This window comes from Corvus cornix, chromosome 7, assembly GCF_000738735.6.
Source record: "Corvus cornix cornix isolate S_Up_H32 chromosome 7, ASM73873v5, whole genome shotgun sequence".
Classification (NCBI taxonomy): Eukaryota; Metazoa; Chordata; class Aves; order Passeriformes; family Corvidae; genus Corvus; species Corvus cornix.
The window spans coordinates 1,923,312-1,939,884 of record NC_046337.1 but is presented as its reverse complement, the minus strand read 5'-3'; the positions used below and the strand labels follow the sequence as shown (position 1 = coordinate 1,939,884).

At 43.5% G+C, this 16,573-nt stretch overlaps 1 protein-coding gene across 1 annotated transcript in view; it reads left to right on the top strand.

Annotated features, from left to right (window-relative positions):
* Positions 1-14,604, top strand: part of KIF5C (kinesin family member 5C) — a 67,025-nt gene extending 52,421 nt beyond the window's left edge. Inside the window, exons 18-26 of the mRNA XM_039555116.1 lie at positions 433-509; positions 1,516-1,625; positions 2,449-2,550; positions 3,150-3,210; positions 3,557-3,628; positions 4,133-4,237; positions 6,791-7,007; positions 7,939-8,052; positions 10,723-14,604. Coding sequence (XP_039411050.1) covers positions 433-509; positions 1,516-1,625; positions 2,449-2,550; positions 3,150-3,210; positions 3,557-3,628; positions 4,133-4,237; positions 6,791-7,007; positions 7,939-8,045 — 851 coding nt within the window. The 3' untranslated portion in view covers positions 8,046-8,052; positions 10,723-14,604. The remainder of the gene's footprint in view (positions 1-432; positions 510-1,515; positions 1,626-2,448; positions 2,551-3,149; positions 3,211-3,556; positions 3,629-4,132; positions 4,238-6,790; positions 7,008-7,938; positions 8,053-10,722) is intronic.
* The last annotated feature ends 1,969 nt before the right edge of the window (positions 14,605-16,573 follow it).

Genomic DNA, 16,573 nt, shown 5'->3' with positions numbered 1-16,573 from the left:
CCACCCAGATCCTTTACCAAACAGCACCAATCGACCTTGCTAAGTAAGTATTCTGTAAAATTCTGGGAGAAGAATTTATCTAAATGTCAGCTGTCCCTCTGGCAAACCCCCTGCCCCATTCCAAACAAAGCTGCTTCCCTCAGATGTGCACAAGTTGTGTCTTTCCCAGCTCCCAGCTGACTTCATTTTAAGGATTGCTTGGTTTTCCCCCTCCAACTTAATGTGAAAAATGTGTGTGTATCAAAAGCAGATCTTCCCTGACTGAGGGCGGAGCAGGTGGGGACAAGGCTTTTATTTTTTAAAAAATTTTATCATCTCCTGTACTGTTAGAACAGAATCTTTATTCCATCTCCTGGAATAAATTAAATTTATTTAAAGATCTAAAATTTAAATTTAAAATTTAAAATTAAAACTGTCTCCACCTTTAAACAGAAAAAATGCACGAAGTCAGCTTCAAGGACAAGGAGAAGGAACACCTGACACGGCTCCAGGATGCAGAGGAGATGAAGGTAGCTTGGCACAGTGGAAATTTTGAGGGAATCTCGTGGTGAGATTGTTCATTGGGGTGGAATTTTGTCTTCCTGTTCACGTGACCAAAAATTACATTGATTCACCTCTATGTTACACTCATTTTTTGCTGGTGGAGCTCTGCTGAAAGTCAATTTGCTCAGTAGTGAATGAGGCTACTGGGGTTAATATCCATTTAGGTAGTTATAAATTTGATTTTAAAAGAGGCTACTTCCCTGAAGTTTGGCTGGAATTCTGATTATCTCCTGGAAATAACAATAAAATATATAAACCTGTTTTCTGGTATTTTTCCTTTGGAAAGCAAAGCAGTGTTTGCAATAATGAGTTGTTTCGATGGGGTTGCAAATTGCAGAGAAGGAAAAATGCAGTTTTATGAGGATAGTGATAGAGGTTTGTAGACTGCAGAACTTTTGCCTCCATGATAAAAATTTTAAGTGATTAAAGCAGTTGTAAAGTGATCAAATCAGTTGTGATTAAAGTGGTTGTACCTTACAGCTCTGAGGGGAAAAAAGCGAATCTTTTGTTAGCAATCTAAAGAGATACATTGAGGTTTTTTTGCTGCTCGAGGCATATTTATTCCTAGAATTTAAATTTAAGGAACAATTTCAATAGCAGGGCTGTAGATAAACAGCTCCCAGAGGTTTGGGTTTTACTTCTGCCACAGGTAGAGCTGTGCATGTCTTTTCCTGGGGGAATAAAGAGGGGAAATAAGAGAGGATTGGTGTCAAATCAGTGCCATTTGTGGCCAAGCCCTGGGTTTTTGTGTGGTAGTTTTTGCAAGAAAATGAGTCAGAATTGTTGTACATCTGTTGCTAAAAACTGAATTAAACGCTTGGATGAGTAGACACAGAGTTTTGTGATTACAGCAGGAAATGGCAGGCAGATTCCTGAATGGATTTGGTAGTTTTCTCTCCAATCTAGAGGCTGGGTAAGAGGGAGCTGTGTGTCCCTGGATCTGTGTCTGATTCCTGGCTCTGGTGTTTGCAGAAGGCCCTGGAGCAGCAGATGGAGAGCCACAGGGAAGCCCACCAGAAGCAGCTGTCCAGGCTGAGGGATGAAATCGAAGAGAAGCAGAAAATAATTGATGAAATCAGGGAGTATGTTCAGCCCCTTCATCCCTTCTTCAGTCCTGGGCTCGTTTGGGGTTGGTTTTGTCAGATTTGACTGATGTTTCTTTGGAAGTTCTGTCCTTACATGCAGCAGCCAACCCTGTAATTATTTTTCAGGGTGGATTACAGTGCCTAATTCTTTATTGGGGAGCTTTAACAAGGCCATAAAATTATGGAGAGTTAAAAAAAAAAAGAGTAGTATTGCACCTGCAGGTCAGTGGGTGAGAGGAGCTTGGAGGAGAGCAGGTTTTAAAGGATCATGGAATCATTTGGGTTGGAAAAATGCCTTTAAGGTCATTGAGTTCAGCCACCATGAACATGGTTCCATGTCCCCAGGAAGGGTTTGAGATCCTCTCACGGCGGCCAGTCCTGCCCCAGACCTTCTCAGAGTCTGGGTGACTCAAACAGCTCCCATTTTCAGGCGTTTTTATATCTTCTGCTCACATGCCAGTGTGACTCTGTTATGTTTTGCTCCTGTATTCTTCTTTTTCTAAAATCTGGGCATTCTTTTATCGTATTTATTTTATGGCCAAAGATTAATTGTAGGGAAATGAGGAAGCAAGACAGAAAGATGCCAACAACACTTTGTGTCCTTTAAGGCAAAGGAAAAAAAACCACTGAATTTAGCTCTCCAATATTTTAAAACAATGTCCTTCAGGTTCTTTATGCTTGATTTCTTTCACAGTTTTCCAGTAGAGAGTTACAGCTTTACTTTTTCTCTGCCCAGTCCCATTTTGTTTGTGGAGATTTATCCTCCCTTCCTCCTGGGGCTCAGGCTGAGCTGTGCTGACTTTCCCTTTCACATTTCCAGTATGAACCAGAAGCTGCAGCTGGAACAGGAGAAGCTGAGTGCTGATTATGATAAATTAAAAATTGAGGACCAGGAAAGAGAAATGAAACTGGAAAAACTCATGTAAGTCCACAGTTTCCTCATCTGGTATCCCTGAACCTCGTGCCTCTTCATGTGTCCATAGAAAATGTGCTTAGGGAGAGGGATTTGTGTTGGAATATTCACACTGAAAATATCATTTCAGCAGCAAAGCCAGCAGGAACTAATAAATAATTACCAAATACTCTCTGTTTTCATACCATGCCAATAGTGGCTTTGATACTTGCCAAAAAGAGTTTATTAGAGCTCTGATTTTATAAAGTATCACAGCAAGTGTTGAACCTCTCATTCCTTAATGCACAGCAAAACAAGCAAGAAAGAAGTTGGGAATTTTTGGGAGGGGTTTTGTTGATTTTTGGGGCTTTTTTAAAAGTAATAGATCAGATGCCTGAGTCAAAGCCTTTCCTGGGAATGAGAGAGAAAAATCCTGTGTGTGGACACAAAGGTGGAGGTGGTGGCTGAGCCCTTCCATGTGAGAAAGTTGGATATTTGGGGCAGTCAGAAGCACAATTAGAGACGTACAGTTTGCTCCCTCCTGCAGATGTGCTGCTCCAAGTGGATGCTGGTTGGTTCTCCCCTGTTTTAATATGATTGATTTGTGTTCCATGTTGTGATCTTTCCAGACTCCTTAATGATAAAAGGGAACAAGCAAGAGAAGACCTTAAAGGGCTGGAGGAAACAGTGGTAGGTCTTAATGACACTTTATTCAGCTTTTCCCCCTCTATCTGTATACCCTGGTGATATATATTTTAATTTTTGAGTGAACAGCTTTGAACTGCCTACATTAAAATTTTAAAAAGGTTGCTTTTACTGATTTTGGAGAAGTTGTTTCCTTCAGTATGGTTTTATGGCTGGATGGGGTTTATTTTGTGGCATTCGGGGTGGGTCCAGGTGATTCCTAGAGAGAGAATCCAGAGCTCTTTTCTCCTGTTACCAACTCAGATCCAAGGAGGCCTTTTACACCAGAGTATCTGCTGTCCTAGTAATTTGTGGGGTTTTTAAAATTATTGTTTTATTATTTTGATTCCAGGCAAGGGAACTTCAGACTCTTCACAATCTGCGCAAACTGTTTGTCCAGGATCTTACCACCCGCGTTAAAAAAGTAAAACTCTACTCTTTTAAACCCAAATCTTCTCCTTTTTTTGCAGTTGTCTTGTGATTTGGTGGAAGCCTTTAGTGCATGCTCTTACAAAATGGGATAATGTCTTTTTTAGTAGCAATGAGAAACAAGATTAAAACTTTCCTGATGAATATCAACTTTATTTGGTCGTAATTTGTTAAGGACAAGTTTTGGTGGTTTTGGGAATGAACTCATCCAGTGCAGTTCAGCTGCAAAATTCTCAAAGCTGTTGAACTTCAGAAATTATTTAGTATAACTTGATTTTCCTATTCAGGATCCCCCCATAATTACTCAGTAAAAATAGCTTGGATTTTGTGTAAGGGGCAATGTAATTCTTAAATATCAGCCAAAGAGTTACAATAATTTCTTTTAAATTTGGGGCTCTGTAAGATTTTTCTGCTTTTGGGGGGCTCAGATTTCCCAAAGAGCTGAACTTCCCCTTGAGTTTGTGCCTGGCTTTGGTGAGTGCTGCAATTTTGTGTGCAGAGTGTTGAACTGGACAGTGATGATGGAGGTGGAAGTGCTGCGCAGAAGCAGAAAATTTCCTTTCTTGAGAACAACCTGGAACAACTTACAAAGGTTCACAAACAGGTAAAGGCTCCCTTTCCCTCCTTCCATCAAAAAATGCACTTTTTTAATGTTTGCAAGGATAATTCTGGAAGGTAACCTGTGCTGTCTGAGGGAAAAAATACCTACTAAACTCCTTGGCATTAGGAGTTGGTGTTAGAGCTGCTCTTCCCACTCCCTGTACTTCTAGGAATGTGGTAAATAAGGAATTACTGTTTTTCTGTAAAAATAGATCTCTTTTGGCACAAAGAAATGCTTAAAAATAGCTGTTTTCTGGATGGATTGTGCATCCCCAATTTGACTCCTGGCCTGAAGCTGCTCAGAGGCACCTTGGAGGTGACTGGAGTGGATTCAGCCAGCAAAGTTTTCACTGAAAACAATGGAATTTGGCTTTTGTGTGCAGCTGAAGGGCTGGTGCCTCCCTGGGGTGCTGAGGTTGGTCATTTCTGGGCTTATCCATGTCTGTGTCCTCCCTCCTTCATGGAATTTCAGTTTCACTGAATCTCAGAATGGTTTGGGTTGGAAAGGGACCTTAAAGCCCTTCCCACCCCTGCCATGCCCAGGGACACCTCCCACTATCCCAGGCTGCTCCAAGCCTCATCCAGCCTGGCCTTGGACACTTCCAGGGATCCAGGGGCAGCCACAGCTTTTCTGGGCACCCTGTGCCAGGGCCTCCCCACCCTCCCAGGGAAAGTTTTCTCCCTAAAATCTCCTCTCCCAGTATGTTGGAGCTGTGTCCCGCTGTTCAGGTGCACAACACAAAACACCAAAGCTGTTTTGATTTCTTTTTTGAGCAGTGACACAACACTGTGCACTGCACTCTCCTGAAGCTGTATTAGTAACCCACACTCCCAGATTTGCTTTAATTATTCCTGTGGAAGTGCCAAAAGAGCAGGAAGTGCTGGACTGTGACAAGTGTCCGCTAAGGTTTGGGGTTTTGAAATTCCCAGGGAACAGATGGTTTAAAGACCTACTTTCTAAATGTGGAAACTGGGACATGTTCAGAGTGGTTTTTCTTTTACCATTTTGCCTTTTTTTTGCACTCGTTTCATGCATCTGCTGGGTTTCAAATATGGATTTTTTATAGCTCTCATTTGCGTGTATTTACTCAAAATCAACTTGGAATCCACATCTTGTAGGAAACTTAGAGGGGAAAAGTGACATTGTACTTGATACCACCCTGCTTGGATTTTGTATCATAACTATTTCACACAACAGAAACTCAGCACTTGCAGAAAAATCACATTGTGACAATGTTTTTTTAGCTTGTTTGTGATATTCTGCAGCACTACGCCTGGCCCAGCAGGTGTAAAATGCTCTGATTGTTAAACAACGTGTGAATGTCAGGACATGCTGTTGCTTTGCTGTGTTATTAGTGTGGTTGTTAATTCACTTTTCTCTCCAGAAAAGGGAGAGTCACTCTTTTGGAGCAGATTTCTGTTGACTTCCAGCAGTGGTGTAATCTGTTCAGTAGAAATTGCGCTGGATTTTCTGCCCGTTTGCATCAGTTTTGCGTTTATTAAAAATCAATCCTCTCTTGGCTGTTGCTGCATGGGAAGTCAGATGTGATTTGGATAATTGATAGACCTCGCTCGGGTTCATATTAAACTGAGGAAGTGCACGAATTCAAAGTTGCATACAATCGTTATATTTATAGTTACAGGCCTGAAAGTGATTTCTTAGTGAAATTCCCAATTTTCCCACATGGCTGAGTAGGGAACACCCAGGTGAACACATCAGAACCACTGGAATTGATGAATTTGGGGTGATCCCCAGTGTTGTCTGTAACACATATTCAAGCATTATTATTTTAAAATAATGAGGTGATCAAGGATTTGCAAAATCCTGGATATATCTGTGTTCTGAGGAAATGCAGAGTTTCTGCTGCAGTTTTTGAAGTGTAGAGAAGCAAATCTGGCTGTCGAGGACTCTGCAGTGGCAGGGTTGGTCCAGGAGTCCTCACTTTCAGGATCAGGAATCTTGTTGAATGGAATAAACTCTGTTTGTCTTTGATCTTTCTGGACAATTTTAACGAATATCACTCCTCAGCCAGATAAGTGAATTTTGTGACCAAAACTGAGCTTGAACGACGCTCTCAGACACAGGGTGGGGTTGTTGGGGTGCCCTGTGTGCAGTGAGGAGCTGGACTTGATCCTTGTGGGTCTGTTCCAGCTCAGGACATTCTAAATTTCTCATTAATCTAAGCTTTTTACGTTCATTTCTGGAAGAAACCTGTTTAATTTTAGTACACGAGGATATGGAGAGCAAACAGGTGGTGTTTTCTTTCTCCTTCCTTGTGAGGGGACTTTTCCTGCCGTTTCTCTGAGGAGAGATTTTTGCCCCTTTCTTTTGACCTTGTGGGTCCATTCCAGCTCAGGACGTTCTAAATTTCTCATTAATCTAAGCTTTTTACGTTCATTTCTGGAAGAAACCTGTTTAATTTTAGTACACGAGGCGTGGAGAGCAACAGGCGGCGTTTTCTCCTTCCTTGTGAGGGGACTTTTCCCGCCATTTCTCTGAGGAGATTTTTGCCCCTTTCTTTTGACCTCCTCGTATTTTGAACTGCTTTCCCCGCAGCTGGTACGTGATAATGCAGATCTTCGTTGCGAGCTTCCTAAGCTGGAGAAACGCCTTCGAGCTACGGCAGAGAGAGTTAAGGCCCTGGAGAGTGCACTGAAGGAGGCCAAGGAAAACGCCATGCGCGACCGCAAGCGCTACCAGCAGGAGGTGGATCGCATTAAGGAGGCCGTGAGAGCCAAAAACATGGCCCGGAGAGCACACTCCGCCCAAATTGGTGAGGACATGGAGCTAAAGGGGCTGCCCACATGCTTTAAGCTTGGGCTGGTTGCTGGGGGTTGAGTGGAGGGAGTAAAACACAGGGGCTGCTTCTCCTTCGCTGCACAGGAATCTTCAAAGGCCTCACTTTCTTATGGAATCTGCCCCACCTCGAGTTTAAAGAGGCTCTGCTGTTTCACTGCGTAAATAAAGGGCATAATGGGTCTTGTGTGCCCTTCTAGTGACCTGAAAACTTGTCTCCTTAAATTAGTCGCTCACTTTCTTCCTCCTCCTCCCCCCACACGCTCTCTCTCTGCTTTCATTCTTTCCTTGCCTTTCTGGACCTCATCCCTTTCTTTTTTTTCCCCCTGATTAGTCCTCCATGTGATTTAATTACAAAAAAATCTTCCTTTGTCATTCAGATATTGATATACCTCTGAGGCACAATGTAATGTGTGCACACAACGGATGGGGCAATTCTTGGAATGATTTATTGGGATTGCTAAAGGAGAATAGTTTAGATGGAGATGACAATATTGGGGTATTAAGTCCTGAGTGGTTAAGTGATTAAGTCCAAAGTGTTACCTCCTGAATGCTTCCTCTTGTAGGGAGCCATCCAAGCTTTGTCTTGCTATCTTCTGGAATGGTGTAAATTTGACATAAAAAGTGCCTCACTGCCCACCAAGTGACTTCCCTCTGTTGTTAGACAGTCCATCATCTTTGCAGATCCTGCAAATGCGTGGGAAGGGCTCTGCCACCAGGAAAATGGGTGTATTTGTTGTTGGCCATGGCAGGGAATGCTGTGTTCTGCAGAGCTGGGTTAGAAACCACTCTGGCAAGCACAGCTCTGAGTTGGGAAACAATGAGGTTTCCCTTGGAGGAGAAGGTGAGGTGGAAAGCTAAAATGTGAAAGCTAAAATGTCTGTCTGGTCCCTCCTTTCCCTCTGCAGCCAAGCCCATCCGCCCTGGTCACTACCCAGCGTCTTCTCCGACGGCCGTCCACGCCATCCGAGGGGGAGGGATGTCCAACTCCAGCTACTACCACAACACCAAATAAACGAGAGGTAAGACCAGAGTAACTTACCTCTTCTCCCACTGATCACTCAGTTCTCTCTTATTTCAATCTTGCTTTTAGGAGACCCCATAGTATTTTTTTTTCTATTTTTAGTAGTTGTTTGCTGATAATTACAACACTCACTCACTGAGTGCCTGTTAAGAGGCTTTGCCAACTGCTGGGGAGAGGTTTTATTTTAACGATTTAGCACTTAAAAGTTTTTAAAAACTGCTCTGGTAAATCTGAAGTTCACACGTAGAGGCGTGAAACTCATGTAGTAAAAATACAGTTCCAGAGGTTCTTTCTGCCAATATCATCTTCTGCTTTCTGTACCATGGATGTGTTTCCATGTTGGGATATTGCAGCCTGGGACAGGGATAGAGCAGCTGTCAGTGGCAGCAAGAGACATCTCCAAATTTTAGTGTCACCATTTGGCCAACTTTGCACTCTTAGTTCTCTTCATGAAAAAAAAAATCTAAATATTTTACTTCCATTGCCAGGGCTTGAGAGTTTCTCCTAAGCAAAAGATGAGCAGCATATTCCCAGGAGACTGTTCCATGGACTCCATCCTCCCATTTCTTTCTTTAAATGCTCATTATTGGAGAGATTTTTTATCTGCCTTATTTTAGATGATCACTTTATGCCACAGACATGCCAAAAGCCGGATGGCAGCGAGTGGCTGTGAAAAGCAGCCTGGGGACAGCAAAGTTGTCCCTCCAAGTCTGGCTTTTTGCCCTCCTTGAGGTTCAATTCTGTCTCACAACTGTCTTCATGGTCTGTGGTCTCCTCGAGGCGTTCTTGGGTGTTTTTAGCTTTTTTTTGGGAATGTTTCATGTCAGGCTTGCATGCCAAGCATCCATCACGCCACACTCAAGCTGTTATTGTGCTGGGGGATTGTTCCTGCTCATTGTGTTTGCCATGAGCTTCCAGCAACATGTTTCCTGTGTGGATAAATTAGGGCAAGGCTTTGCTGAGAGGGTTTGTGCATCAGTCCATTCTGGTCTGAAACTGGCTTTTCCATCTCACAAGTGAGGTACCTCTGTCCATCTGCTTCGTTGCATTCCCACCTCTGTGACCAGGCAAAGAGTGGGGTACAGAGCCTTGTGAAAGATTTCTAAGCATTTATTGTAACAGCTACTCTGAGGGGGAAAAGCTGCCTCCTGCCTCAAATAAATGCACCTTTAATTTACCAGCTGCTGTGAAATGAAGTGTCAGACTCAAACAGGCCACACATATCAAGTGAATAACTGTAGATAAATAAAAATTGTCCATAAAATAACCGCACTTTGAACTAGATGGGTTTGTAATAGCAAGACAGGACTGTGGAAGTCAAGAAAAAGCAATCAGGAGGCATAAAGCACCCACCAGATATTTTAGATGCTGAGGTTTATATCAGAGGGCTGTGGAGCTGAGCAGATTCAGGCCATGTTGCAGAGGAGCAACAGGGAAAATGAGGCTGGAGAAAAAGAAGATGGAAGATCTCAGGAGAAACTGGATAAAGTGAACGGACTTGCGGTTTCTGGAAAAATTAGGAAAAATCTGAAAACCAAATGGCAGCCCTACAGGTTGGAATTAAATTGTTTAAACTAAGTGTTCTTGATTCTTTGCTCATATCTAGAAATAAGTGTGGAAGATGTAATCAGGAGAGGCTGGGAAGTGATCGGAGAAGGTCCATTCTCCTCAGTTTTGGTCCTTTGGTTAAGAAGATTATTGGCAAATTCCAACTGTTTGGCTGCCAAAATTGGGAATATCTGAGTAATCTGGATTCTGAGCTTGGATGGAAAGCCAGGGGTCTGAGTAAGGGTGTTAGTAAAGGTGCTACCAGTGAAGGGAAAACTTCATCCAGATTATTTCCAGGTTATTGTTGAGACATTCCTGTGCTCTGCAGAAAGTGCTTTGGAATGGTGCAGTTCTACCCAGCTGGAATTAGAATAAAACTTTCTTTTGTAGTCGTTTAACAGCAGCGAAATAAAAGTGAGGTTCCTATTTCAACATTTGCTCAGGAGAGATTTATCTTGTGTTCATTCATTATTCACCATAAAGATAAAAGACACTTAGTTCTGTTCGACTGGTCAGTGGTTATGATTGATTAACCCAGCAGATGGAAGAAAAAGAAATGTGGGATTTAATAAAATGCGTTCGTCTGATGTGCATATATGAAATGATAAAGTATATTGTTATAATATTATCATATACTATATAAAAAACATTTTAGGTATTTCTGTAAACACTTATATATCAGGAAAATATCTCTGTTAGGAGACAAAGAACAGAAGGATGGGTTTGGATTTGTATTTTTTCATCCCTTTGATTTATAATTTTCGAACTCCACTGCTGTTGCTTTCCTCCCTTATCACGTGAGATAAACACACACCAGCTCTTCAGCACATCCAACAAGCCAAGAGAAAAATCCCATCAAAGGAACAGAAAATTAAAGAGTAAAAAAAAAGTTAGACCTTCAGATGGTGTTTGGGTGAGACATAATTCCAGGCTACAGGTGGCAGAGAGGAAATTCCATCAGGAGAGTTGGTTCATTCTGTCTGTGAGACCCAAATTCCATATTTTTTTTAATGTGACTCGGGATTCATCGCTTTGTTTGCTGCCCGTCCAGTTTGTGTGCTCTGCTTTCCAATCCCCCAAATCCACTAACTGTCCTTCCCTGTCTTGCTCTCTCTGGCAGGTCAGTTCCACTTAGCATGTTAAGGACTGTCATTAAGTCACATTAGTTTCTTTTTTGCCCCTCTCCAACCTGGTCCACGTCCTGTCCATCCTGCGCTTCCCACGGCCATCGGCGACGCCCCGCTCCAGGTACTCCGAGCTTCGTAGGATCTCCACGTGTACAGAAGTGTCCAGCTCAGCTCCTCCAGATCCTTGTACGACGTCTGGAACATTCCCACCTCAGTCAGGATGATAGGGAGTCTGCCACTCCGAATTCCACGACCCCTTGGCGCTGCTTAGGTTGGGGCTTCTCCACTCAGAGTGATGCTTTTTTTTTTCCAAGTCCTCCATTGGCATCGGTAATTCCCAACTTCTGGCATCAAGGAATTAATTATTCAATGACTAAGTGCCATCAAAGGCAGGTGATTGTGCTCTGTCATGACTGATTTCCTGTATAATATACATATTATTTTATATTTTTAGGGGATGAAAATGTGCTGCTATGTGGTTTAATTTTACTGCTTAACATTTTCAGAAGGAAATTTCCCCAAAGAACCATTTGTAATATCCTGATTTAAAAAAAAAAATCTTTGGACTGTATAAAATAACCTTTATTGCAGTACCTGGTAAAGAACAAACGGGATGCAGAGAAATCTGTTAGTATAGACCTAGGATTTGAAGTTTGGTAGTTCCATGAATTTATCTGTGTGACCTATTTTAAAATTAAGCTCCTATTTCCTCGTAGTTCTCCCTACAGTGGCAGGTTTTCCTGAAGTGGGATGGCTTAGCCATGTGTCTGTGAGCGTTGTTCCCTAGGAAGTTTGGAAGGCTTTCAGAATGCTGTGGAAATCTTGCCTTGGAAAATCCAACAAGCACCTCCCCCCTCCCCCTTTCCCCAAACAAGTCCTGATCTGTTCACACCAGAATTCAGATCCCGGAGGGAACAGTCCCCTACCAGAACAAAGGAAAGCGAAATCCCCCAAACCGTTCCTTAAAAAATCCAGAAGGAGGTGAGAGTTGTCCACTCGAGCTGTCCTTTGTAGAACAAATTTGGGAATTTTTTTGCTGGGATGTGAGGAGCACATTGCCAGGGGAAGGGAATGTCTTTCTAAGCAACTATATCCACTCATCCTATGGAAGGTCTGCTCGTGCTCCAGAGGTAAGGAGAAGCCTTCCTTGGATCTCTCAGACAGCAAATTTCCATCTTCCCAGCAAGGGGGCACTGGAATTGCTCTGGGAAGGTTCTGCTGGCAGGCAGAAGGTGCTGCTCCTGCTCCTCCTCCTCCTCCTCCCTCCACATCTCCCGGGGCAGGTGGGACTCCCGGAAGCCGGGATTCCAGGAAGGCTCCGGCCGAGCGTAGCCCTCTGGTCTTCTTTTGCAGACGTTTGCTCTTCTTTAATTTGAGATTGATTGAGGTTTTTTTAAATTTCTGAATGTGTAGGTATAGAACTCTTCAGTTCCATAGAGCGTTTTGGAAGATTGTGAGTTGACTTTAGATATTTTTTTCTACTGAAATTAGGGTGTTGCAAAGTAAGTTGGACTTAATTTAACTGGTTTTGTTTTTTGGGTTTTGTTTTTGTTTTTTTTTAATGTTGCACTATTTGGGGGGAGCATTTTGCTAAACATATTTAATGAAGTTGCAGATTTGCATGTATTTAATTTATTTTGTATTTTCCAAAGTTTTATATTTTCTTTCGTTACGTGCATGTGCACTGCCAGAAGAATGAACTGTGAACTTGCCATATGCAATCTTTAATAAAATCACTAACTCAGAACTACTCTGTGCTATCTTACCAGCTGGTCAGAGCTGAGGTTTCTACTAGGAATTAATAATCCTCTTGTTTTGGTTCTAGGAAGAGATCCCACGCTTATTTGCTGTCGACAGTTTTGTATTGTAGGCAAACTTCCTGTTGTGTCTCTCACAAGGTATGGAATTCTATTGTAAATGCAGCATTCGTGACAACAAAAAGGTCTGGATTCCTCAAGGCATCACCAGGAATTTTTGGGGGACAGCTTCCTGCAGCTTGAGGGATAAGTGAACATGGACATCTCTTCCTCGTGCTGGTGCTGATCAGGCAGTCAGTGCCACCAGCAGGAAAACGATGAAGTTTCTCCAAGTTCACTTCTACACCAACACTGCAGGAGGGCTTTCAGAAACGCCCCAAAGATGCCTTAGGCTAAAATCCTCAGAATTAAATACCTAAGGTATTTAATGATTGGAAATTATGAATTCTCAGTTGAACATACTCTGCTTGTATCAATTTTTAGTTTCGAAGCCTATTTTAATTGGGCAACTTCAGTTTGTGTCGCGTGTTGTATATTCAACTTTTGTACCATTTTTAAGGCTTTCACATTTTATATCTGGAAAGGAAAACCACACATCTGCTCTGCAGAGATCAGAACCTGTCTCTTGCTGTTTCCTGACCCCCTCTTCCTTTCTTTGCTCTTTGAGTGTTGTGTTCTATTTATTCCAGGCTCATTTTTAAAGTTGTGGTTTGTACAGCGCAAATGGAATTTCACATCTAAAAAATGTCATGCATGGGACAAATCGGGGTGGAAATACCATTCCCGAATGGAAAACGGATTTCAGATGGAACTAAAGTGCATATTGTTCTTTTTGCTAGTGATTAAAAAGTATTTCTGGCTCACTTGATCTTCTCTTAATGATATGTTCAAATATCTTGTGTTTGTCCTTGAGTTCGCGTTTCATCGACTTGTTTTCTGGAAAGCAAGGAAAGTTTTAAGCTTGGAAAGACCTTGGCTGATGCATTTTTAAGTTTTGTATTAAACTCAACAAGGGTGAGAGTTGGATTATCCTGAATATACTGTGACTTAAAAGTAAGTCACAAAAAATTTTTGCTACAACAATTCCTGCCCACAGAGCCTTGAGTAGCTTTTCAATTCCACTTTATAAAGCCTGATGGGCTAAGATGCACATTTGCCTGAAATCTGTATAAATTGTAGGATCATGGAATAGTTTGGTTGGAAGGGATCTTAAAGATCAGCTGATTCCACCTCCTGCCATGGCAGGGACACCTTCCACTATCCCAGGCTGCTCCAAGCCCTGTCCAACCTGGCCTTGGGCACTGCCAGGGATCCAGGGGCAGCCACAGCTTCTCTGGGCACCCTGTGCCAGGGCCTGCGCACCCTCACAGAATTCCTTCCCAATATCCCATCTATCCCTGCCCTCTGGCTTGAGAACAAACAAAATCAAGAATTTTAATTTGAATGTGGTTTTATTTGAAGAAATGTTTAAACCAAACGGTGATGAAGGTCCAAAAGGAAAAGGGCTCATCAGATTCCCCTTGCTGGAGGAGAAATACCTCACGTAACCACGGCTGAAGTACTCCTCCATGGGGAAAAAGGGAAAACAAATGGGCAGGATAATCTGAATCTCCCCTTGCTTTGACTTTTGTCCTCACTGTGCCTGTAGGAACCGCGCCGTGCACCGGCACCATCCGCTGTGCAGGATGGCAACACCGCTCCACCACCCGGCAGGGCCGCCCCGCTGGCTGTGGGGGAGCCACGGGGCTGAGGCAGTCTGTAGATTTATACCTGTCTAGTTTGTAAAGTGTGTAACGTGTACTGCAGATGTGTATTCTCTGGGCTCTATGTATCTTTACAGTAGTGTTCAATTTAGGAAAAAAAAAAAAAGAAATAAATGGTGGACACGTTTTGCTGGTAACAAGGGGAAATTTTTTTTGCCATTGCATCAAATGATGCTGAACTGTATTAAACTCTTGATAGCAGACCTGAACCCTCCTCCTCCCCCCAGCCCGTGGAGAGAAATCTTTTTATCTTCGTGCTGAAGTTCTGTCGGAGATGGATGGATACACTGGCAGACTGCATGATGTATCATTCGAAATCCGTTACAGTGGAAAATAAAACTGAACTGAACTCCTCCGTGTGGGCCTGGTGTGACACGGGACGGGGCACTCTGCGGCAGTGACAGCTCCCTGTGACAGGGACAGGACCCAGGGAACGGCTGGAGCTGTGCCCAGGGCATGTTTAGGGTGGGTATCTGGAAAAGGTTCTTCCCCCAGAGAGTCCTGGGTGCTGAACATTCCCCAGGCAATGGGCACAGCCCCGAGGCTGCCAGAGCTCCAGGAGCATTTGGACAGTGCTGCCAGGGATGCATGGGGTGGGATTTTGGGGTGTCTGTGCAGGCCCAGGAGCTGGACTCGATGGCTCCCTTCCCACTCAGGGTACTCCCTGATTCCATGAGTGACCCATTCAATTCAATGGAATTTTGCTTATTCTCAATCCAATTCAATGGACCCGCACTCCAGAGTGGGCTGAGTCCATGTCCGAGACCACGCTCTGGATTTCAGCTTTCCTTCTAAACCTGTAGCAAGTCATTCACAAAATCAGAGAATCCCAGACTGGTTTGGTTGGAAGGGACCTTAAAGCCCATCCCATTCCACCCCTGCCATGGGCAGGGATGCCTTCCACTATCCCAGGTTGCTCCAAGCTCCATCCAGCCTGGCCTTGGACACTTCCAGGGATCCAGGAGCAGTAATTAAAAGGTTGGGGTGACAGGAGAATGAGCACAGCATAATTTTTAATTTTTTAAATAAATAATTACATCTTCTCTACTACCTCTCCATGGATATATTCCTTCTTCCTTTTTCAGTAGCCTGGAGGATGACAGGGAGCCTATTCCACTTCCCTGTGCATGTATTTCCATTTTTATAGGAATATTCCACTCACTTTATGTAATGGAGTAGAAGTTGCTGTGTCCTTGCCACTTCCCTAAAGTCATACTCGGGAGCTTTAGAAAGAGCTTATTTCCAGTAATTATTACTCTGAGCATTTCTCAATTAAATCGTTACTTTTCTCCTCAGCAATGCAAATTCTGGCCACTCCCAAGGTTTCTGTTGGAATGGATGGCTCTCTCTGGTTCTTTGCTGCTGAGTAGACTCCTAATGAGGATTATCTGCTTTTTGCACAATAAAAAAAAAAACCAAAAAAAACCAAAAAAAACATGAGCAGATTTAGAAATTAGTCCAGTAAAATTTGGAGTTGATTATTTTAAAAATTGAATAAATTTTGGCTTGTGATAAATTTTGGGTTCAGTGCATAAGAGGCACTTCCTCACCCCCTGAGAAGCTCCTGCAGGATGAGGATGGCTCCACCCGCGAAGAAAAGGCTTTCCAGTGTAGATGGTTTATATTAAGGAGAGCAGATGGGAAGTCCAAACATTCCCCAAAAGTGCTGCAGAGGAAGGCAAACACTGCAGGGTGCCAGAGCTTTTTCCATGAGTCAAAAAATATTCACCCTTCAAGATCTTCTCGATAAAGCTTATGCCTGGAGGATGAACTCAATTACAGGGCAGACTGTTTGCAAGTGTATCCCTACAATTTCGCTTTTGGAATGTGGGATTGCAACAGTTAATTAACGCTATGAAAACATCACAAATTACTGTATCCATTTCCAAGATTTCAACTTTCGCAAGAGCGCAGCGAAAACAAAGGAATGGGAGTTGCATCCCTAGAAAAGTACTCACTGCAAGGCTGCCGCTATTGATTCAAACGCTTCTCAGCTCAAACTGAAACACTTTATTTTCCAGCAGAGCCGATCCCAGGGGAAGCTGTACTTATCCTAAAATGAGGATGTTCGGTAGTTCGGGATCAAGATCCCTGGTAGTCGCCCTGACGCGCTGTGATGGAAAACTGATGGGTGGGTCCCGAGGCAGGGGGTATCGGGCGGGTCTCGCTTCCAAGGATCCCCGGGAGGTTCGGGAGCCGCCCCCTCTCTCCCCTCAGGTGTCCGGGTCCCACCCTGCCCGCAGGTGCCACCGCCCCGGGGCGGGCACGGGGTGTCCGAGCCGCCCGCTCCGCCCCGGCCCCTCCTCCGCCCGCCCCGCCTACAC